Genomic DNA, 24,601 nt, shown 5'->3' with positions numbered 1-24,601 from the left:
TTAATTACACAAAACTTACAGAATTTAAGTATTGATTTTACAAATTCACGAGATACATAGAAAAAAAATACTTTCTTCATTCTTCTTGGAAACAAAGATTCAAAACAGTTAAAAGCTTTTAGAATCTTTTTCTTGATTCTTAAAAACATGTATGAGTAACTACTCCTTTCTGAATCCTTTCTCAAACTGGAATCCAACAAAACCCTGAATGCACAAATTTCATTAAGTTCTTCCCCAACGCTGGACACTTTTAAGATTCAGCTGGACAGGGTGCTGGGCCACTTTGTCTAGACCGTGCTTTTGCCAAGAAAGGTCAGACCAGATGACCTTTGAGGTCCCTTCCAACCTGGTATTCTATGATTCTATGATTTAATATTCAGAAAGAGTCTGAAGCCAGTTAAATTAAATAACCAGGAAGGACAAAACGATTGTTCCAAGAAAATAAAGAAAAATAAAAGGTTGAGATCTTCCTATGCTCTGCAGCCTGTCGTGTCTTCAACTGTGAAGATATTTTGCACAGATTTCTTGACACAAATCATCAACCATATTAGCCAATAGTCGACACTTACTGTATTTCTTAACCAGTCAAAATGTTATTTTTCCTATAGAAATTCTCAACAGAAAGACTAACAGCATTAAAGATCGGATAAAAAGTAACTGAGTGATTTCAGACTTTGTTTTTAAAGAAAATTAAGTCTTTTTGTTCAGTTTATGCATGAATTGTGACATCTTAATTTTGATAAATGAACACTTTGCAAATATTTCAGACAAAATTTTTTCACTGTTCAGCAGATAATACCTGCACACATTAAAGACAAATTTAGTTTCGATTTCTACGTAGATTTATTAAAGGGAGTTCATGAAAGCAAAAGTAAACCCAAAACTTAAGTGTATTTTTTCCCAAAGACAGAAACCCATTCCAAATAACATCATTTCTTTACTATCTGAAAAGCTCCAAGATTATGAGAAGAAACAAGTTAAATACAGTTGCTATCCATGCTCTCTATTTATTAATGCTAAATTCAATTTTTCAGATACTGCAAAGTCCAACCTTTCTATTCCATCTTTGAAAACATTCTCGGAAGGAACATCAGTTTCAATTCCAGTTACACTTTCAAGCAGTTCAATTCCAGTCGCACCACAGAATAAGAGGCGTAAATGCAGACTAGTTCTACAATTACTGCATACCCATCACAAAAACTCTGGGTGGATGCCTTTCCAGACATAAGCCAAAACAGTGACTTCTCCAAAATGAAGATTAAATTATGCCCTTGGTCCTCCTAAGAACTAGAAAATCTTGTTACCAACCAGCACACCTCCCCAGTGGAGTAGAGCTCAGAGAAGATCAAAAAAAAAAAAAAAAAAAAAAAAAAGGCAAGCTTGGGGAAGAATATACCATAAAGCAAGATGAACTGCTCTCAACACCAGGGAGACTGGAGGCTAACCTTGGTTTTAGATAACACAGCTGCACCACTGAATCAATTCAAAAAGGATAATAAATAAAAAATAAATAATGCATTCCTGACCAGTTGGGGGTGGAGAGGAGAGCGTGTATGTGGCATGGCCCAACATGAAGTACAAAAACTGAACAACTAATGAAATACACTTTGAAGAGGGCAATGCGCTTGACCTCAATTCAATCCACGTATTCCTTCCCAGTGAGTAGAGAGGCCCAGCATGGTGACAGTGATCATATAGAGGCCAGTAATAGGAACCACATTTTTCTTGTGATTCATCTGTATGTCGCAATTGCTTGTGTTGTGATTTCAGCATATTGCTGTATCACTCTACTAAATCAAAAATCCCTTAAAACGCCAAATATATCAAATAAGTATGTTTAATATAAAAAATTAAACCCTCTAAAAGAACCTGGCTGGGGACTCTGACAAATTTGGATTTAAAAGGACAGGCAAGGTGTAACCAAACATATTTTGCAGATCCTTCTGAAGTGGATTTGTGTTTTAATGTATTTCCATATGGAGATAATTCTGGAGACACAGATCTTGAAAAACCTGTATTCAGTTTTCCCTTAAGACCACAAAATTCTAATAAATGCCACAAAAAAGCTGATCCTATGGAAATGCTGAGAAAAGTGGACAGCCTAAATTCTGACCATTTATGGCTTTAAACATAAGAATCAGTACTGGGTGCTCCTAGCACAAATCACAGATCTACATTCAGATCTCTCCAATACACACAGGGGATGCATTCTAAAAAAGAATTAGGGGACTTTAATCCTAATTAGATACATTTTGACCTTAAATTACTAAGGCTGTTCAAGTGAGGAAGTGACACAAGTTTACATAGACAAGAACAATACAGAGAAAAGATATTTCTGTCAAGTAGAAATGATGTTCTAGAAAGAAGATGACTCTACGAGTTGACTCTAAACAATGAGAAACCTAAATGATAAAATCTGTAGATCATTCCAAAAAAACTCAAAGCCTCCCTACAACAATTACAGCATGTTTTAATAGAAACAAGTTACAGCTAGGCTTTCCTCTACTTGTGTTCAACAGAGCTTCATTTGATATTGTCTTAATAAGGACAGCAACTGCTCTCTGCAATATATCCTCACTTGAAAAAGCAATAGTAAGTTACAGGTACTGACCTTTTTAGCAAGCAAAGGAAATGAGAATATAGCTAAATCTGAATATCACATTGCAAAGCTAAGTGGGAGCGGAAGAAGTGCTGCATAAGACCAGGAGAGCACAACTGCAGAAAGGACTTTCATGGCTAATACCTCTTCAGCTGCTACATAATGTGCATTTTCCATTCCTAACACATCAATGAAGAAAGACTCTTTATGCATAGGAGTAAGTGTCTCCCTTATAAGTAGCAGCTCCGAGAACCAATTCACTACTCAGAGAATGTTTTAAAGTAACAAAATTATAATCCAATAAAATCTTTTTCGTGACTCTTAGATCCAGGATACATGGGTCTGCACAATTGAAATGTGGAGAGCCACCAATGCACACAAGATGCATGACAGAGAAGGGGATAACGCCCGAAGACATTCGGAGTCCAAGAGCAGTAACACAATGGGATTGCCATCACTTGGTGCCTAAGACAGGTCCCTGCGCAGACCACAAGAATCTCCCTACCACTTCATCTTCATTCAAAACTCTTTTGTAGTTATACTTTTCTTGGCAAATATTTGTCAGTCACTACTAATGCCAACTTTTTTCCTCAACTTGAGGATAAGCAGATAAAACCCTTCCTTAAAAAAAGAAAAAGCTACATAACAAGATTTCTGACAGATAAACAATTTATTTAAGTGTTTGAAAAAAGAATATTAATTACATACCTGACCATCTAAATCAAAAGCCAAGCAAGCTATACCATGTGTGTGAACATCTTTCAGAACAGATACAGTTTGCACAGTGTATGAGTCCCACACGCAGATGTATGGTTCTTTTCCAACTTGACCGGTTGCCACCAACACACGTTCAGGATGCAGAGCAAGGCTGCAGAAGAAAAAGATATAAAATATTTCTGCATGAAACTTTTACACTTACCTAATTCACTGCATTAATATTGTTCCTTAAAATATTTCACAATATTTTCCCATTGATAGTAGATATTAACAAATCATTTTGTATCACAAATTCCACAATAGCTGTAAAATTCCCTTAATACAGTACATGCCGCCACTTTTCTTGAATTTGAACCTTCAAGCCTCCTCCAGTTAAACTAATTACAGAACAGTCATTAATCCTGTCTTCTAAAATAAACTTTATTAAATTAGGTCAGATTTTCATGCACTAAAAAAAAAAAAAATCTCTATTTTCCCTTTCTTTCTATTTCTTAACATTTAAAAACACAGAGGATGGACAACAAAAGTTAGTGTTTAGCTACCTATGCATCTATCATCAATGGAAAGAGATACGCATCTCCAAAGTATTTCATTCCACATACTATTAGACGTCCTTTTTATGAGAGGATTGAATAGCCTTCTGAAGCTATCTCTCAGCTGATCATACAGCAAGCCAAAGCATGACTAGCATAGACTAGATGTTATGACTAGACTTCAGATGACTAAACTGAAGTGAGATAAAAATTATCTTAAATGTCTTAATTTTTATATAGAACAACTGAGAAGAGTTGATTTTGAATAATTATCAACTTTTCACATATCTAACATTGCAGAGAATTTTCTTACAGTTTGTATTTTAGAGTCTTTCAAAGTCTACAGCTGTTTTGTCAAATCTGGGACCAAGCTAGAAAGCATGTAGTCAGCAAGATAGTTTGTTTTGTTTATGCAAGCAAACTGCAAGGGAGGACATGAGGTTTGAAAATCCATATTTCATAACACAGAAAAGTAAAAATATATTCTGAGAGAAACCCAAACAAGCTACTTGATAACATTCTACACAGAGCAGGTACAGCAGTCCAAAATGATGTAAGAAATACCACATGTGAGTCAGGAAGATAAAATTTCAAAAGTTGGCTATTTAATCTGGCTAAAAAACTAATCATAGAGTAATGACCTTGAGAGATTGGTGGATAGGATCACTAACAACATATTCTAAATGTATTTATCTTCTTAACATCACTTGGAAAGGAGAAAGGTTGAGCACTTTGCAATGGTAAGATGATCTTACACCTAAACACAGATTTTGATAAATGAAGTTCAAAGGGCAGAGACAAGGGAATTCTATAAACATAGAAGAAATAGCCAGGATAAAGCTAATCAGCAAGTCACCAGTAAAAAAAACCTAACTCAAAAGTTGTATACATTTTCTATATACAAAAAGAGCAAGAGAAAACCAGGTTAGAAGTTGCTTAATATTTCATGAAGGCATGCTACAGCATGCAATACACTTTTATATTTTTTCTATTTTAATACAGCATTTTAGTTGGTTGATATTGCTTGACAAATTCCACCTGCATAACTCTGAGAGGAGCCTTTAACTTCAAAGTTTCTACAAAAGGTAAAAAGCCCCTGGACCTTTCAACTTTTCTACAGGAATTCCTCTTCTTTGCTACTCTGCATTATCTGCAGCACTGGGATCAAGCAACCAACATTTCACCACTCTGTTTCTCTTCAATTCCAGAGTTATTTCTCTGGTACTCCCTTCCTTCTTTATTTGACAGAGCAACTTCATAATTAAAAAAAACAATGCAGAAAGGAGCTGGCAGGCAAAACTTATCACATTTCACTTCAGTTCTGCCACCTAATCCTGACCAACACCTGCCCATCTCCCGGAGCACACACAGGCAGATGGCATACGCATGGGGAAAAGGAAAAGCATCTGGAGGGGGAGAAAATGCTGCATTCAAAATGATCTAATTTTTACAATGACACCACAGAGAGGGAGAGATAAGAACACATGGGCAATAAAGAAATTCAAGAAGAGAAAGGATGTGAAAAGAATAAGCAAGGAAAAAGAAAAAAAAAAAAAAGACAGACTGCAACTAAGAGAAAAAGTAAAAACACAGCAGTCTTATGACTGATTCATGATTTCAATCCCATACTTAGCTCTGCTATTACTGCATTGTGCAGTTTCAGGCAAGTGAAAACCATCCCACAACTGCAACTTTCAAAAGTGATCAGGCACCACCCTGGACACAGACATGTGCAAAAGCATCCCCATGCCACACTTTGCAAAACACTTTCCAGCAACCAAAAATTAGCTGAGTATGTTTTTAGCTGAAGACCAGAAACAACAAACACAACGCATCAGAGATGGAAGGGACAATGGTAAAGGCACTACCAAGGACAACACTGTCCTAAATCAAGTGTGCCAACTAATTCCACTCGAAGCGTATTAGGTGACAAAGCGCATTAGGAGAGAATGTTTCCTCTCTTTCTAGTTAATACATGGCAAATAGTAACTAATAGCAATATCATAGTATTAGTTGTTTCTATATCACGATACAAAATACCGACTTAAACTGAGCTCACATTCTTCCTTGATATGGGATAACACAGCACAAATTAAGAGCCAAAGCCTACATTTTAATCAGAACAGACAACATTGTAGAATTACTAATGTCCTTCCCCTACCACTTCAGTCTCTATAGTAAATTGCTAACAACCTTTCTAAATAGTCATTGAACATAGAAGAAAGTATACAATAAAAACAGCAAGCTTTTTAAAAATGCCAGTATGCAGGGATTTCAGGGAAACTGAACAGCAGAGCTGTTGGCAGTAGCTGAAGAAATACTCACCTGAAAACACCTTCCCTCACCATTCCTTCCAGACCAAGGAGTGAAGGACAGATTAAAGTACTACTTGCAAGTATTTCATCTCACTGGCTGTCAGGGCAGATGGAAAAGGGCAGCACGGAAAGAGTCAAGGGACTGCTATTTCTACTACCAACACTAAAACAAGGAACTGCCACACTTATTTTCGTATGAACCATGAATGATGTTTTTCCTTAATATTCAAGTCTTGGCTATTATTACACCCATGGGGCACCATGCAGAATTCTGGGTCTGAAATTTTGAGTCCTAATCAAGGCTCATGGATTAGACTCCAGTTTTAAGCAATATGGAGACCCTTTTCAGTACTTCACTGGACTATGAGTGGTTAAGTGATCCTTACAGGCATAGCAATTAATACAAAAAATACAGTATCTTGGTCTAACTTCTAGAGTAAAAGCATTGATACAACTCACATGATCACGAACTTTCATTATTAAAACAGTCCTGAGCAATACATTGCAAACAGCTTCTTAATGCAGAAAGAAAAAATATAGCTAGAACAGGTGCCTGGAAATGGATAACCATAAATATTTGCCATACAGGCATTATGCTGACTCAGGGGTGTGATGCAGTTAACAGTATCAAACAACAAGTGCAAGTTGTCTCCGGATACCCTGGGTAAGATCTCCAAGACCAATCTACAAAGGTGTTAATAGTGTAAAACTATTGGGATAGTATTTGAATAAGTTGCTTACTATCCATCCAGTCAGTCCCTAAGGACAGGCAGAAAAGCATGAGTGTGGCTCAGCTCTTAAGACAGCTTCCAAATCATAGAATCACAGAATGGTTAGGGTTAGAAGGGACCTTGAAGATTATCTAGTTCCAAGCCCCCTGCCATGGGCAGGGACACCTCCCACCAGACCAGGTTACTCAAAGCCTCATCTGGCCTGGTGCTGAACCTGTTGGTGTGGGCTCTGTGGACTTAAGTACACACATTTTCTTGAATTTTTTTCTCCTAGGTAGGAGGAGACTGCTTAGCGGAATGAGAAGCTCTGCACTCAGAAGAGTTCCTTTCACTACCCTGGTAATGAAAGCTGGGATGACCTACCCAGGTTAGACTGCTGAAACTGTGCTTGCATCCAGCCCACACAGCTAGACTGTAAACCTGTGCCTGATCTCTTTCCTCTTCCTTGAAGGATGACTCAGCTGATGAATGAGATACCGCCGCTTGCCCAAAAAAGGAAACAAATATTCCTACTGAGAGAAGTTCTTCAGGCCTTCTTGCTTGCCTCTGGCCTTTCTGACCTGGGCTTTTCGAGAACAGATGTTAGATCTAACATAGTGTCTCTGAAGAGGCAGATATGAAGGGAAAATGTCCAAAAGGCAAATGTGACCATGAAACAAAGCAGGAACGAGGCTAAAAACCACTAAGTCAAATTAATTTTGACATTAACTATAAATTTTGATACTTCTCAGAAGAGTTCAGAAGTGGAAAATTTGAAAAATCTGCCTGTCACTATTGCAACAAACCCAAATGGACCTGTAGAGAACTGAGATTTCTACTGATATCTCTCACTGACAGGTCTTTTCCTAGACAGATATTCAAAGCCAGCTGAAATATATTATTACAATTTCAAATGGTATACCGAAAAGGAGTATGTTTCTCAATTTGGGGCATTCAAGCTCCTCCTTTATGCTTCATACACAAAAGGTTATTTCTCCATTTTAGAGCAGTATGTAAACATTCCCACCATTTTGACCAGATCTATGCATTGTACAATGCCCGTGTTAGAGTAATGGCATTAAATATTAATGGCAGTCTATGGAAAAAAAAAACACCTGTCCATACTGTGCCTGTTTGGGATCAGACCAAAGACATGGACGCGACCGTCCAATTTGTGTGAGGTTTGTAGCGCCCGGGGATCCTGAATGAGAATAGTCCACAGTAAACTACTGTATTATAGAAGAAAATAAGATTTTTCCATCTTTACTTGGTTTGTGCTGAGCATTAACAAGCATTGATTAATACAGACAAGCTGCAGACAAGGATACAGTATTAAAGATGATGTTTCCTTAGCAACAATATTGGATGAAAATCCAAGAATATATTCATGTGACTACTCCTGAGCTTCATAAAACTAGGGCACCAGTAAAAATGCACAAAAGAATACTGCAGTAAAATAACAGCATCTCAGATATCTATTAATTAAGAGTTAATTTCAAATGTGAAATTGTTTTCATGAGTAAATACAGAAAAATTTCCATTGTATGTTTACAGACATTTTACATATAGTTGTGCATATTTTCTTATTTGCTGCCATTTACCCGTATTTCCCCAGAAAGAATGACAGGAGAAGATACAAACTGTTTCTGTCATACTATTTAAGTTGTTAAAGCAGAAAGAGCTGTAATCAGCAAACATCTCTCATTAAAGTTTAAATAGATCAAGTCAGAACACACTCACTTCCCATCGACAAAGCAGTACTCATCATGGAGCATCGGGACTGGGGGAAACCAGATGAACTTCAAAGAGAAGAAAAGGGTTGAATATAGTTACACGGATGCAGAGTTCCCAACTCACCAAATATCAAAACTGAGGAAAAAGATTCTGGGAACTATATGCCACTTTATGCAGATGCACATTTTTTTGCCTTGTATAGCCACATCCTCCACTGACAAGGAAAGGATTGACTTAAGGTTTCTGGTAAAGGAGTTACCATCTCTAGAAAAGGGAGTAAAAATTAAGAAATTCTCCTTCTTTTCAAACATGAATAGTTTTGCCAGTGCCAATAGGAAAACTCATGTTTTGACTGAGACAGGGAGTGCTGGTTTTTTTCCCAAATTCTACATGATCTTGACACTTTCATCATCAGGTTTTTCACTCTCTGAGGAAAGTTTCTTTTCTAACATATCCCTTGAAAAAGAAGGCAGCAAAATTACTTGCATTTTTCTAGGAAAAAAACTGTTCTCACAGAAAAGTCAGAAATATTACATACTCCAAAACAATTTGGAGATAAATTTGCTGAGACAATGTCCTATTATCTTTTACTAGCTATTCATATGAAAAAAGCAATTCTGATTATAATAACTAGTGTTACAATAATGTGACATATTAAAGCCTGGAAGTAACCGAGGAATGGAATCCCACTGAAAAAATATCCATCTTCTTTCTTTCCTCATGAAACAATGCAAGGACCTGAGACTCATTCTTTAAACCATTATTAAATATAAACTGTCAAACATAACCCCTCCAGTACCAGCAGCAAAAAAAGAAAAAGGGTGGCATGGAAATAATACAGAAGAGCAAGATCTGCAGGGAGAGGAGGTACTGCAATCAGCTGTCAATAACTTCCGATAGAGCAGTCCAGCTATTCGGCCCTTTTGGGAAAGGAGCGATCCCTTCACAAATCAGCAAGCAATATTAAATGATTCAGTTAGGATCTGTCAGTCACAGAGTTAGAAACCAGTTCTTCACACCTGAATATAAGCAGTGAAACGTACACAAATCTACAAAATGATCACAGATTAAAAAAACTCAGGCAGCCTAAAATTAAAGGGGAGATACTGATTTCCCATTCTAACCAGTTTACAAGCTAAGAAACTACTTAATTAGCTTAAGTAAAGATTATCATGCTGTAGCCACTTAAGTATGTGGACACTGAGACAAGTATGGTTATAAAATCAGAACAGATTTAATTTCAAATCAAATTTTGCAATGAAATACAGGCTAGAAAGGGAAACTGAATGACAAAAATTCTTACCACAGTTATAATCGCTCTCATTTTTCAGTGCACAAAAATTCATTGCGCTGTTTGCTAAATTACAAATATATAGAATAAATGATTTAGAGGTCAAAGAAACAACTACTCCAAAGCTTTTAGCCAGGAAAATTTTGAAAATTTCTTTCCAGAAAAAATGTTATTTTGCATGGTTCTGACCTCACAAGTTAACTAAACAAACTTGCTTGAGGTACAAAATTTTCTTGTTTCTATATCTTTACCTATCATGGTAAAACCCTTCAAACAACCCTTCAGCCAGTCATTACTGTTTGCTTCTTCTCCATAAGAGATTTACAACAGTTTTTAACTACTAGATTAATCTTCCTTCTATTATTTTTGACATTTATACTCAAACTTCTAGTATTACATAGAAAAAAAAAACCTCACAGATTGTACAATTTTCTTTCCTATTTCTAAACAAGTAGATTAAACAGCACTTCAGTCTTCTCTCCTATGGGATACATTATGAAAAACTTATGTATGTGAGAACTTATAATCTGAATATTCAAGAGGGAAGTCACAGAATAATTAGTGACAACTTTTGAAAGGTTTTTCTTTTATACAGAAAGGTCACCCTGATAAAATTAGCAGTTGGCTTAAAATAAGGAATGGTGGGAAGAAGGCAGTGGCAGAGCTGCTAGTGAAATAAACTGAGATAAGCACAATATTCTATGCTCCAATGGACTGTATTTCATTACCAACCAAAGAAGGTTTAGACAATCTTTATCTTGCCAACCCCAAAGACTGCAGATACACTAGATTTCTTCCCAAGCTCTTGAGAACACCAGGCCTACAGGTGTTCTGCAGGTGTTAGAGGTGTTTTCCTACAGAAAAGGAAAGCCAAGGACATCTATTTACCACCCCAGCATCTAACCTCTTGCCTAGCAAAGTAAAATGAGACAGGATACCACTTAAAGTTGGTACAACATCTCAACCATCATTTAGAAAATATTAAAATGTGATGGAGGCCACAGAACAGAAATAATTACATGAAAGACTGCTAAAACAAACAAAACCCTCATATGTACCAGAAGCATAAACAAAACAGGAAATAAGCGTGGGAAAGTGCAAGAATACTAAAGGGACTCTGAGGTCAATGTCTATTTGGTGGACAATGAAAGCTGTTTCACATGTGGGCTCATGAACTTAATTGATAAAAATCGCTAGAAAGGAGAAGATGGATAAAGAGCATTCACGAGCAACAATTTCAAAAAAATACAACTCTTCAGCTCCAAGATCATGGTTATCTCAAGAATCCTGATCCAGTTGACTATTTCCAATGAGGTAGTGTAATGTATACTCATTATCATAAGCACCTGCAATATAAAGTCACAATCATTTATTAATTAATTTATTAGTGAATAATGTCCCAAAGGCTATTCATTGTTATGGTATTAATTTATATGGTAGAAGAAACAGCAATTGATAAAGCAGTAAGTGAAAAGAGGAACCTCTAACTAAAATGGAAATATCATCTAAAATGCAACATTCATCTAAATAACACCAAACCAAACATTTACCAGTTCTTCAAATTTTTCTGTTATTTTCCTAAGTACTCTGGAAGACTAGCTTAAAATGTCACAGTCACCACAATAAATCTTCAGACAATTTCCAAATGCTGTCAAATGCCTTGTCTTGATCTAAGATAAAGCATCATTCACCTTGCTTGCTATTGTAGAGGGATTATAAGCAGGGAATGAGTGTTAACACAGTTCTAGAAGTCAGGAAAAGGTTTATACAGTTGTCAACTAACTAAAACATAGAATTAATCCACTCATTTTGCATGCATACTGTCTTGGAGACATCTCACCACCACACACCTTAAAGGGCTAAAATGCATAAGTGTTTTTAAGTGACTTCTACCCTTAAGTATGTTTTGGGTTTTTTCCCCCTAGTTGTATGTATGTATAATATTTGCATATCACACTCCGACATTTTCAGGAACTTTATTATTAAAATAAGTTACCCTATAGTTCAGAAAATTGAAGGGTTAGTGTTATTTTTAACATTATATCCGACCAGATTTAGTCACAAGAAATGTACCACATAAATAGAGAGAAGCAAAGCAGTAAAACAATTCTTTTCCATCTAGTCTTTTAGAACATTGTTATAAAACTGTCATATCTACAAATTTCATTCTCCAATTCTGGTAAAGAAAAAAATACAATACTTAATCAGGAGTGAAAAATGTAAACTAGAGGTGAAAACACAATGATTTTACTGTAACTACGAGCACTTTATAAACATGATGTTCAGCTTGGACACATTGGCATTATTATTAGGTCTGGTCCTTTGCCTCAGTTTTGTTTTTCTTCTGTTTAGTTGAATTCTTCACCCGAATCAAGTATTCTATTTACATGTAATTTTATGTCAAATTTCTAATCCATATACCTTGTATGAAGCCAAAGGAAGTTTAAATTGTAATATATCCTACAGTCAACACAGCGTAAAAGGCGAATGAAAAATATCCCTGCATGTCATCTGTCACAGATCAGGCTAAACCATCAGTGGAAGCACCACTTGTGGTACCTATAAAGTTGATCACTTTGTTCAAAATGACATTATTCTCCCCAAAGTTACAGCGCTAACTCTTTGGACACATTTCTCTCGACTCTTGAATTCAAAACCCCTGAGAAACATCCACTACAAACCACAGCAATCCTCCTCCTGAAGAGGAAAGTTCAAATCTGAACACAATGCTAGGTTCTGCTCAGGTGTCCTCCTGTGCCAGCTGCAAATCCTACCCACTATCCACTAATTAGGACCAGGTTGTTCTAAAAGAATACACAGGTGAGGATTTTCCAAAAAAAAGCGCTCCTGGTTCCAAGACTGGATACGCATCCCAGCAGTTTGTTAGCTGAATCAAACACAGAGAAATTTCTTGGAACTAATCTCAAGCATATGTTTAAGATTCTTTGGTGTTCGCATACCTATCTTAAAACCTAGTAATTCTGTTTATATTTGGACAGTCTAAAGTAAAAAAAAAAAATTCCTGTGAACAAACTGGCTTACCTCAGCTCAGAAAAAGAGGCACTTCAATTCACAACTCACAAGTAATTATTACTCCCATTGTATGAATCCACTGCTTTTCAGCATAGGAACATTATTCTGATGCAAAATAATGCTAAATCCACAGACAAACAATACCAAGAGACCTCAAAAAAGTGCGTCCCCAAAAATATTTGTCAAAAATGACCCCATAAATATTTAAGCACAAGCTGGACATCACTGTTTGGATGGGGGTTACAATAAGGGATTTTTATTATTTCTTTTTTGCTGAAATGAGAGGAAATAATGCATGTTTTTAAACCAAATGAATCAGACTGATCTGGGCCTTGATCCATCCTGTCTGCAGGCCAAAGCAAATGGCACTATCAAGAAAACTCCCCTAAAAAAGCTCGGAAGATCAAGCACTGACATGAAATTAGAAAACTGTGAAAAATGACTGCAAGGATTGTCCACTGCATCTTCTGAAGTAATATCTGAATACCCGGGGCTTTCATAGAAGGAAAAACATCAGGCACATTCTTACAGATCCTATAAAAAAAGAAAAGGAGTCTACCAGGAAGCCTCTCAGCAGTAATATGGATTCCCATTTAAAGGAAAGTCTTTTTCAACTAGGCCAAGGAAAATTATTCTGAATATAAGATATAATATTTCTCTAGAGATTTAATAACACACGTATCCTCTAGCAGCTAGCTAAAATGACAAGAAAAACTGCTTTTCTAACAGAAACGATCACACAAAGACATCCTGCTTTAAATGCAGTGTAGAAGTGGAACATCTCACCTATTGCCAAAATAATAGGTATGTCAAGATGAGGCCTTCAAAGGACAGATTTTCTTCATGCTCACAGGCTGATGGAGATGTCTCTAAGAGTCATTTCGCTCAACTCAGATATCAGCTACCAATGAATACCAAAATTTGTCCTCTTTCTTAGCAATGCTGACATCACTTCTGACATTTTCATGATTGTAATTGAAGCCGAAAGACAAAAACTTGAAATGAAAGTAAAGGTGGTCAACATCAAACGAACAAATCCAGGGATTTTTTATCAGATGGTGTACACGCTGGTATTCTTTGTGTTTTCTATCTTTTGCAATATATAACTGATAGGTATCATAAGCCCAGCTTAAAAATTTCAATCATATCTTTTGCTACCAAGAGTTAAGGCAATCTTGGCTGATTCTGACCTTTTTTGTGCAAATCAAGCACTGCATTTTTAAAGTCTATTACTCTCATAATAGCTACAACAGCAATACAAATAATGATATTGCTTATTTCTTGTAGAAATTAAAGTCTTCGTAGCCACTGGAGTAATCAGAGCAATCTGCGCCCTAATGCAAGTAATTTAGATGCATAACATTCTGTAATGTGTTTCACTGATGCACCGGGGAAATTCATACTACACCAAATGGCACTCACACCAGAATCTGACTGTGTAGAAAATCTTGACTACACATTCAGTGGCATCTAGGTTAAACATTTAGCTGAATTATCAAGATGGCCAGGGGAACTTTCACACTCTGCCATGTAAACTCAAGGAATATTACAACTTTATTTTTCTGTTCAAGTTATTTCAAGTGCTCAGTAACTTTGTCTACAATCTGAAAGTACCAAAAGCAACAGATTATTCCAAGTCAAATAAATACATTGTGAATAAACCAATTTTCTTGATAATATTATAACAACATTGTAATTCTAAGTGTATCTTAAGAAATCTAAATTTTAAATTGAGCATATGACTGATCTTTATCAATCCAGATTAGACAGCTTTGCCGCTTTTATGGGTAATAAATTATTTTTCTTCTTAGGTCCTTGATGCCAGACAAAAGTGCTGTCCTAAATCACAAATGTAACTCTGTGATATAATATTTTGAAAATCTGGGTAAACTACATTTTGAAGTAAAAAAAAAAAAAAACCTTGAGATCTTAGAAAATGTAAAACTAAATTCTCTGTCTTTATTAGCTTTGTGTCAATGTCAGCTTAAACTTTAAAAACACAAAACTGTAGATGACAAAACTAGAAATTTTTTTTATAATTTTTATTATTTGGGAGAGGTTTTATAATTATTTCAGGTTCTGTTTCAAGCAATGTATGTTTTTTAAAAAGCCTACAGTGCCTGTGTTAATAATTACAGCAAAACCTATACCCATTTTTTGATATGTCAGACAGAACTAGTATAATGTTTTTCAATCTAAAACACTTTACAGGAGAAAAAAATAAATCAGCTCTTAAATAATTAACTTTTAAATCTGAAGTTTAGTTAACATCTTAAATTAAACTTTAAAATTTTGCATCAAAAAACCCAAACATTTGACTTCAGACAAACCCTTCAAAAGAATTCTTTTACTCAAACATGCTAAGCTACTGCCTACCACTATCATAATAACATTGTAAACACAATAATAAGTTAACTTTATAATGCTGTTAAAAAATCAGCCAGGAACATAATCTCCTTTCCTACCTATATCAAGACGATGACTAGCAAATTAAAACATTGAAAACATAGGTAAGCAGAAACATAATTACTTTGAATGCAACTTGGGAAAGCTAAAAGATAAGGGCAGACCGCAAAATTTCTACAGAAAATCCTTTAAAATTTGTAATGATCAAACATTATTATACCTTTGGTTACATTTCCTGCTCCTCTCTGACATTGTCTTAGTGCCTTCACGTTGTCGCATTAGTTCTGAGAAAAAGAGCCAACCACCAAATCAAGAAAAGCATTTTCTACAGCACCAAGATGTTTTCTCATATAAGCACTGACCTGATCTGACCCTGCCTGTGAGCACTGACAGAATCAGATCAGAAGGTGATGTGACCGCTGGCTATGAAAAGCACGATGCATGAAGGCAAGCTCGTAAGCCTGTAGCTCCTTGTTGCGTCCATCTACTTTAATCAACTTCTAGTACGTTTCAGATCTGCAGTTCTTCTGGCTGGATATTTTTGGTATTTCTATTCATCTAGTTTTAATTAGGAAAAATCAAGTTTTCAATGGTATGCAGGCATATTAAACAGCCACACTCTAGTTCCATTTCAAAACTGAATCCAGGAAATAATTTGATTCTGTTTTCCTAAAATATTTTCATTTTATCAAACCAAATCCAAGCAAAAGACATTTTTAAAAGATAAAACACAAAGCTGTTGATTTAAAAAAATATATATAATGAAGATCCAACAATAAATCCCTCAAAAAACGTCTTCCAGCCTGGTACATCATGTGTTCCAGAACAGCTCTAGAACTACCTAGAAAACTTGGTTTTCCTCAAGGAAAAAGCAGATCATTCTCTCTCCTCTCTCTCTCTCTTTGATCTATTTAAGACATGAACACAAATCTTCCCTCCAGACTTTTACACATTTGACAATTTGAGATCACTTAACATGAAAAGCCGGACAGAGCTTAATGGGTACTTTCCCCTTGCCAACGATGGCATAAAATGAAGCGGTCAGCAGAGTAATTATCTCACTCCTTGTCCTAGCAATTACTTCTGCTGTATGAAATGCCATTTTGACTGATAGACAGTCAAAAGATACTTGAGCTAGAGGCTCACAGGAGGACTGATTAGTTTAATTATGACATAATTTAGGTCCCATTAAATCACAAGTTCTTTAATGGAAGGAAATAAACTGATTATGCCCTTAAAGAACATCTGGAGATGACAAAGTGAGAGTAGATGGACTTATCTTTAGTCAAAACAAACACGGCACCATATAAGCCTAAGAATAAGGTAAGGAGAAGACTTGATTTTTAAGTTGCAAATCTAAACTTTCTGTGGGGAAAAAAACAACCAGTCCCTCAAAATACTGTACTCAGGAAAGGAAAATGCCTTATTCACAAAGAAGTACCTTAGCTCAGTGAATTAATCTATTCAAGTGATTTGGATGGCTGTATTAAACCTCCCAGAATGGTACACATTACATGATTTCGGCATTACATCGCTTCCATCCTTTGAAGCAAGAACATGGTTTCCTCATCACTTGTGAACACAGAATAAACCCCAGTTGTCACGTTGAAGCAGGAACGCACCAGCACACACTCCAAAGCCTGCTCTTTGCAGAAAACAAACTATTAAAGCTATTAGGTTTCACAGTAAACATTCCATTGCATATCAAAAAACCACAATCTATTCTCACTGTCTGATTTTTTTCAAGAAAAAATAATTTCAAAACTAATTTTCTCAACTACAGACTTACATGAAATTCTTTTTACTTGAATTTGCATGTGGGAAGATCATAAATGGATGTTTATAGTCAAAATCCTTTGGAAGCTTTGGAACTGAACTTCCAATTTTGGAAGCCCTTACGGTTCAGTTTGGGGCTCCAATTGTGATTTTTGCTTGGAAAGTTATTTGACCTGTCACTGCGCACCACTGAAAAGAGCATGGCTCCACCTTCTTTACATCTTCTCTTCAGATATTTACATATATTGATTAGATCCCTTCTGACCCTTTCTCTCAGCCTTTCCTGAGGAGAGTTGACCTAGCTCCTTAATCATCTTTGTGGCCCTTCATGTGACTCTTTCTAGTAGCACCATCTCTCTCTCGTGCTGGGGAGCCCAGAACTGGACATGGTACTCCAGGTGTGCCCTCACCAGTGCTCAGCAGAGGGGAAAGATTCCTACCAAAGACTTTCTTTGGGACTTAAGAACAAAGACTGATTTCCCAGAACTATCCCTAATAATCCAGAATGTATGCACCTTGTAGGTTTCCCAAGTATTATAAAAGCAACATTTTGAGGTGTTTCCACACATGACTCATTTCACATTTGAGGCATAACCGTAAGATGGATTTTACTCCTGTTTTCCTCCGGTAAAGTTATTAGAGAATCCAAAGCCGGATGACTGGCCTTCTTCAAAGACTAAGATTATTGAAATAATTTGGGGATTACACTTCTGCATATAAATAAAAAACGGAGTTATCATCTAGAAAGAAAGATCTGGACTGCACAGAATTCAAGGGCATACAAAGAATTCCTCACCAGAACATGCTGAAGCCTTTTTTCCTGTCTCACATTAGTAATTCAAAGGATGGAAGGGGTTGCAGATGTAATGGATAACTGAGAAATTTCTCCTCATGTGGCAACTGTGGTATACATTCAGTTACATTCCCTGGAATTCAAAATACACAACTATTCGTGAAATTCCTGGTGAATATTCATAGATCTGCTGCCAAACCAACTGATAGAATTTCATCTGATAAAATTTGTAGCTGCACATGTCTATTGCTTAACATTTGTGCTGTCATCTGGAGTTAGGTCAGAGACACACCACCATTTATTCCAGACAAGAACAAGACAATAAACCTGACAGCAGATACCCTAACTTTCAATTATTTGAATTATTTGTTGAGGTTTTGGAGAACTAGGATGGATCTCAGGGTGTCCGTCTACTGGACAAGCAGAAAAGATGGAAATAAAATAATTTCCCTCTACATTCTTGTGACACTTTCTGTTTGACTCTTTTTCTGAGAAAAGATACTCTCTTCTTTCATAAGGTTTTCTCATGACATGGATCTAATGAAAAAGGAACAAAGAGAGGCAGAATGATACAATGAGGTGGAAGAAACATGCAGCATTTTTACAGAAAAAGTCCAACAGCTAGTCATCCGAAGTCATAACAACGCATAGTTAACAAAAAGAGAGGATGAGGAAATGACCGGAGTCGTCATTCAAAACTACAATGTGACTAATCGCTGCACTGCTAGAATTTCTGTTTGCTAACCACAGCTGACAGCCCCACAGAGGAAGCCTGGACCTGCCTCCTGAAGAGCGTTATCTAGTAGCAGTCTTAGAAAGCAGCTGGCAGAGTTCAATGATTTCTAAGATGCTGATAGTGAGACTAACATTGAGGGTGAAACAATAGATAGAAAAATCTCCTTCAAACAGAGCTGTGGGCAGCACTAACACCAGGGAGCAGACGTGATTTTAGTGGGTTTGATTTTCACTAGAACATCAGAAATGTTGACACTAGAAAAAAAATTATTTATTTTGCCTTGGAATACAGGAGCAAGATCACAGAACCTCAGGCAGGACAATCTCTTGTGAACTGAACCAAATTCTGAAGTATAAAAATATGACGGTCTTAAATAAAGCACCCAGAAAGACCACAGTTCAGGGTGGCCAGGGTTTGGCTGCTTCTTTTTGCTCCTTGGGTAACAAAGTCCAAGATGATTCCTACAGAGTTCACAGCAACAAATGAGAAAAACTGTCTTAACAAAAGCTATGATTTAGACAAGTAAAGTATTTTACTGAAAACAGCCAAACCCTATATCTCTCAGAGTACAGAGAAATGCTTTGTCATTCTTTCTACCTGTCTTGCGTACACCTCCGCTTTCTGTAAGCAAACAATTCCCCTCTCTACAGTCTCGGATACAGAGGGGCATGAAAGGTGAAAGAACCAGATGTTTTTAACCAAACCAAAGGTAATACCAATTTCTTTCTCCTCTGTCTTTGTAGCAGGGGATCTGTTAGTTTCTGGTACCAGAACTCCTAATAGTAAAGAATTTTAATGTTTTCTGAATTATTTTTTTAAGTTACGTCTGCCCTAAAAACAGAACTCCGCACGAGTCCTAGGGCAGATGATGCATGATTTCTTTCCCCTTACTTAATGCTAGACAAGGAAAAATACACAGATTTCTAGACAAGTCAGGAAATGAACTTATTAGACACAGCCTATGGTTGCTCTACAGCAGAGCTAGAGATGGCATTATCAGCAGAAATTCAAGCATTTTTTCTAGTATGAGATGCGCCATCTACTACCTTTAGCGACAAAACCCAAATGCATAACAGACATCATAATCAAGTAGTCACAGTTTACTGGGGATAAGGTTCTAAGGAGAATATACAACAGCACTATTATTTGCCAACTAACTCACATGATGGATATTAAAAAAAGTAAGAGAGGGATACCAGCACAGAGATAACCGTGCACAAGGACAGACTTATGAACGAGTGCTAAAGTTTGAACTGAAGAACGGACATCATGGAAAGCAAAATGCGCATTTTTGCCAAGTCTACTGAAGATGTCAAAAAGATGCACTTGTTTGATCTTAGGCTTTTCTTTTGTTTTTCAATAGCATCATCAATGCCAGGTGAAAAGTTAAGTCCCAGTAAAATTGCAGTACTCTGAAGCTCATAGAAAAAGATGGTCACAGGGCTAGCATTAAGAAAAAAAAAAAAAAGGAAAAAGGAAAAAACGCATCAAAAGGAAAAATTATTCTAAAAGTCTCTTTGGAGCATGTCAGCACAGAGAATGGTCCCAGTAACATCAAAGGCTTTTGCCAGCAGACAGCCATTTAAAAAGGCAAATGACTTCACAGTTTCCAATTTTCTCACCTTCCATCAGAGAAAGCAAAGTGCACAAACACACTTGAGGCTCCTTACTTGTCTGGGCTAGCTCAACACGAGCACCAGTTTCCAGTATGACAAGTTAATACTCTGAGGTGGCATCTTCTGAAATCTTTATACAGATCAGGATTAAATATGATCCCCCTAAAATCTCTCAGACAAGGGAAGGTCAGCCAAAATTAAATAACCAATGTTCCTCTAAACCTTTAAAATTCTAAAGAGAGAACAAAGGAAAGATCTAACCTGAAGACACTGTTTCTTCCTCTTGTACAGTGAAGCAAACCAATCTACACCTCACAAGCTAGTTTGGTGATTTATGGAATCCTACAGAACTCACAGGAATAATTCAAATGCTCATTCAAAATCAGTATCTCCTACATATATACAGCCCAGGCTGGATCAGGGCTCTTATCTTCTGCAAACACAGCAGCGGACACCCAAGTTATGCTGCTGGCAATGGATAGTACTATCAAAGCAAGTCACCTGAGATTTCATGTACAAGATTTTCCTCCTTATTTACTCCTAAAAATGCAAGAAAAAAACCCTCAGTTATCAGGACTCCCAAAAGACACAAATTTCCAAAGCGCTTCTGCATCTAAGTGACACATTCCACAAGTGCCCGCACACGCTCAAGACCTCAACAATAAAAATGTGCAGATGCATAAGAAACGTGAGATAAATAAGATCAAAAGCACGATACACTCTATCCTCCAGAATAGTGGGTTGTTTTCTGGAAAGTAATTCTCAGAAGAGACAAAAAAAAAAAAAAAGCTAAAAAACGAAGCTCACCAGAAACCAAGAGAAGTCCTTTTAGAGACAGATTTGAGCTGAATGACTGAGATTGTTCAGTTAAAAAAACAGATTAATAAAAGAGGCCCCAAGTCACCCTAATTACCCTCTTCTATTCCAAAAGACTGTTTGATAGATCCAAGGGACAAAACACTGAAAGAGAGCTCTCGTATTTAAAGTACACAGTTAACTGAGGCTGGGGGGGGGCAGGGGATGTGGACACTGTGATTAAAATTGAGATTAGACATTTATACTGGAAATAAAATATGTTAAAAGATCTAATCATATTAAAAATCTTACAGCAGGTTTATAGGGTTTTGTTTAATAAAAGGAGGTAATATTTCAAAGCAGAAGACTAACTGCTAATGCGAGAAAGAAATTTTCCAAAGGAAAATATCCTCTAGCTGTCCATTAATCTAATACTGTTTTCTATATTAAAGGTAAAGAACCGGTTTCTGACTTAAGAATTGCAATTCCTCTCTTCCTGACTGATGCTTAAAGTTAAAATGTCATCCAAAGCATGCTAATGATATAAAAATTCTCATAATGAAGAGTACTAATAATACCACCATGTAGCATGCAATATATACTGCTTAGTCTTTGTAGCTATGGAGCTGTGCTCATGGAATTTTGATTCTTTAAATATGTAAGATTTTCAGACACCAGACCTGCTTTCACAAATGACATCCCATACTTGTAAAAAGACACTCAGTCTTCTCCTTGCTTTTACTGAAACATCACAGATGCCTCAGCATTCAGATGGTATTTGCTGAGCCTACTAAAACACAAAATATTTTTTTTTTTTTGCAATATGACAGTTGAGTTTGCTACCTTCCAACAGAAAAATTAGTAACACCCATCACTGTGTTATATAATCCCATTTTTGCTCCTGTGTTCTGGTATTTTAAAAATCCATTTTTAATACTTGACCTTCCTACAATGACGGCTTTAAATATTGAGAACTAACGTGTCTAGGTACCCAAGTTTAGTCAGGAAAAGTACAGGATGATGACATTTAAATGGTACCAAGTTGCTTTTAGAACAGGCAGCAAGTGAAACACTAATCACTGCAAGTCTAATCTTACGATTAGAAATAGCCGCGTTGCTTTTAAATTGAACATTCATCTTTAAGCATACTAACATTTCTGTATAGCTTTTGCATTTAAGAAGCATGCAAAATTATAATGGCATAAAACCATAATACTTTAACATATTTAGAATTACATTCTCTCAACATCAGCAGAAGTTAAAGCAGGAGAAACTCCAGTGCGGCGGGTCATGGTACCATACAAATCAAAGTACATCCCCACGCAAATCAGATAAAGTCATTATATTCTTTCTCTCTGGTTTGCTGACTTTTGACAGATTTTTTTTTTTTGTTTAGTACTATTCTGAATAATGAGTTCTGTCACATTTTGGCCAAATGTAGCACATTGTACCAAAACGGAGAGAGAGTGAGCAAAAAACTGTTACCACAGGAAAACACAACTTCCCAGTTGTAGCTCAAATCACGTTATTCTTTTACTATAAGAAGTCCAACTGAAATGAATGGTGCCATTCGGAAGCGCTTACGAATACATGGTATTAAATGTGTAGTATTACACTAGGGCAACCTTGGACTTTAGATTAGAGCAAGTAATGAGCCACCGCTTCCTCAGCACAATGGGAAGTTGTAGATCTGGATTTCCTGCAACGCTGGTATCAGGGACAGCTAGCAGTTCTTAAGGAACACTTTTTCCTGGATTAAATGAGAATGTTATAGCATTAAATGATGCAAATAACAGTGATTCAAACTTGTGATTCACACCCCTAGTACAACGGTCTATAACGGTACATTGTCTGCCTACTTTTTTCTTTGCTTTTTTAGCACCAAGGAGAAATACACTATAGACATGACACCCTTCTAAGGGACATTCACAGCCATACTTCAAAACTACTTTAATTTCTTCACGAAGATTTAAACAAAGAAAAAACTGCGGCCATTATCACCAAGTTTTCTACTATGTCTAAAAGCTTAAATGAAAGACATAGCATCTATTTTGCTCTCTACAGGCAATACCTGTTACTCATATGAGTAACACGTACAGAAGATACACCTTGGAGCACCAACCATCAGAAAAACAAATTTTGTGCTGTAAACTATCTACAAAATTGTCTATGCTAGCTCTCACCCCTACAGGAAGAGCAAAGGAAATTAGAATTTAAAAACCATCCGCAATGACACCTACTGGAAGGGAAAGGATTGATGACTCAGGCTCACATCTGCCCTTCACACTCCTCAAATTCTCTCATTGATCTCACACCACCACTGGGCTTACAACGGCATCCTTACCGTGCAAATACATTTCAGAAATAACACCAGCACGTTTCTTCTGCAACATCAGTTTATAATTATTTTTTTTTTAAATGAACTTCAGCACCTGATAACATTTCCTGCCAGGTGAACCACTGAGCTTCTATAGGAGAAGCCGCAATTTCGCAAGAAAGGCTGATCTTTCAAGATTACCCTAAAAGTTGCACGAGTTACAGGCAGGCCACTAATTCCCCACGCAATCGCCGCCTTCCAAAGGCGAGCAGAAGATCTCTACCTGCTGCAGATTAACCTCCTCCGCAGCCCAAGAACTCCAGGGCACACACGCGAGATTACTCCTTCTCCTCCCGCCGCCGGCCCTTTGACATTCAGGGCCGGCCGGGGACCGAGCAGCGACCCCGGGGCTGCCGTGCCGTGCGGGCCACCCCGCCGCACAACCGCCCGTACAACTTTCGGCACCCCGCACCGGTGGCGGCGGAGGGGAACAGACACGACGCGGCCCGTTAAACCCATTTCCAGGCTGTTTCTACCCACGGCGAAGCCCGGTCGAGGGAGGCGGGGGGGATGTGAGGAAGCGCTGACTGTCCTTGATGTATTTCGATCCGCTCCCCGGATCCCCACCCCACTTACTGGGCGCGGGAGGCGGACTGCCGGCGCAGCCCGGGACGGCACCTGGGGCAGGCGGCGGCGAGGGGATAATGCCCGCTCCCCAGGGAGTGGGAGGAGCGGGCAGGGGGGCTAGCCGGGCCATGGGGCCGGGGCGCTCGGAGGGGACCGCGGCCCGCGTCGGGATGCGGCCCGGCGGCCCGCGGCGGCGGCGGTACCTGATGATGTCGTCCTGGTGCCCCAGGTAGAATTTCTGCCGGTGCTCCCGGGGGCTGTAGACCACACCGACCCCCGCCACGAAGTAGACGATCTCCTTGGCCGCCGTGTAGTAGAGGTTGTTGCGGCATTGGTGACCCCGGTAACCGTAGACCCACTCCAGCCGCAGGTGGCAGCTCGGCGCGCTCCGGTCAGCCATGTCCCCCCCACCCCACCCCCCGCCCCCGCCAGCCGGGTACGGCTCTCTCCCGCCGGAGACCCCGCGGGAAGGGGGCGACGACGGGTGGGCCGCCCCACTCCGCTCGGCTCGCTGTCCGCCGCGCTAATCCCTGGCCGCCGACATGAATGCCCGCCGCCGCCACTCGTCCGCCGCCGCCTCACAGAGGGCGCCGCCGACCAAGC

General features: G+C 37.9%; 1 protein-coding gene across 1 annotated transcript in view; it reads right to left on the bottom strand.

The window, feature by feature from the left end:
- Positions 1-24,398, bottom strand: part of EML5 (EMAP like 5) — a 104,454-nt gene extending 80,056 nt beyond the window's left edge. The window contains exons 1-2 of the mRNA XM_054201236.1: positions 24,202-24,398; positions 3,308-3,467 (exon numbers count right to left, since the gene is read on the bottom strand). Of these exons, the coding sequence (XP_054057211.1) occupies positions 3,308-3,467; positions 24,202-24,398 (357 nt within the window). The remainder of the gene's footprint in view (positions 1-3,307; positions 3,468-24,201) is intronic.
- Positions 24,399-24,601: the final 203 nt, after the last annotated feature.

The sequence above is a fragment of the Rissa tridactyla genome, chromosome 4 (assembly GCF_028500815.1).
Source record: "Rissa tridactyla isolate bRisTri1 chromosome 4, bRisTri1.patW.cur.20221130, whole genome shotgun sequence".
Lineage (NCBI taxonomy): Eukaryota > Metazoa > Chordata > Aves > Charadriiformes > Laridae > Rissa > Rissa tridactyla.
The sequence above is the reverse complement of the archived record's forward strand: the minus strand, read 5'-3'. Positions and strand labels throughout refer to the sequence as shown.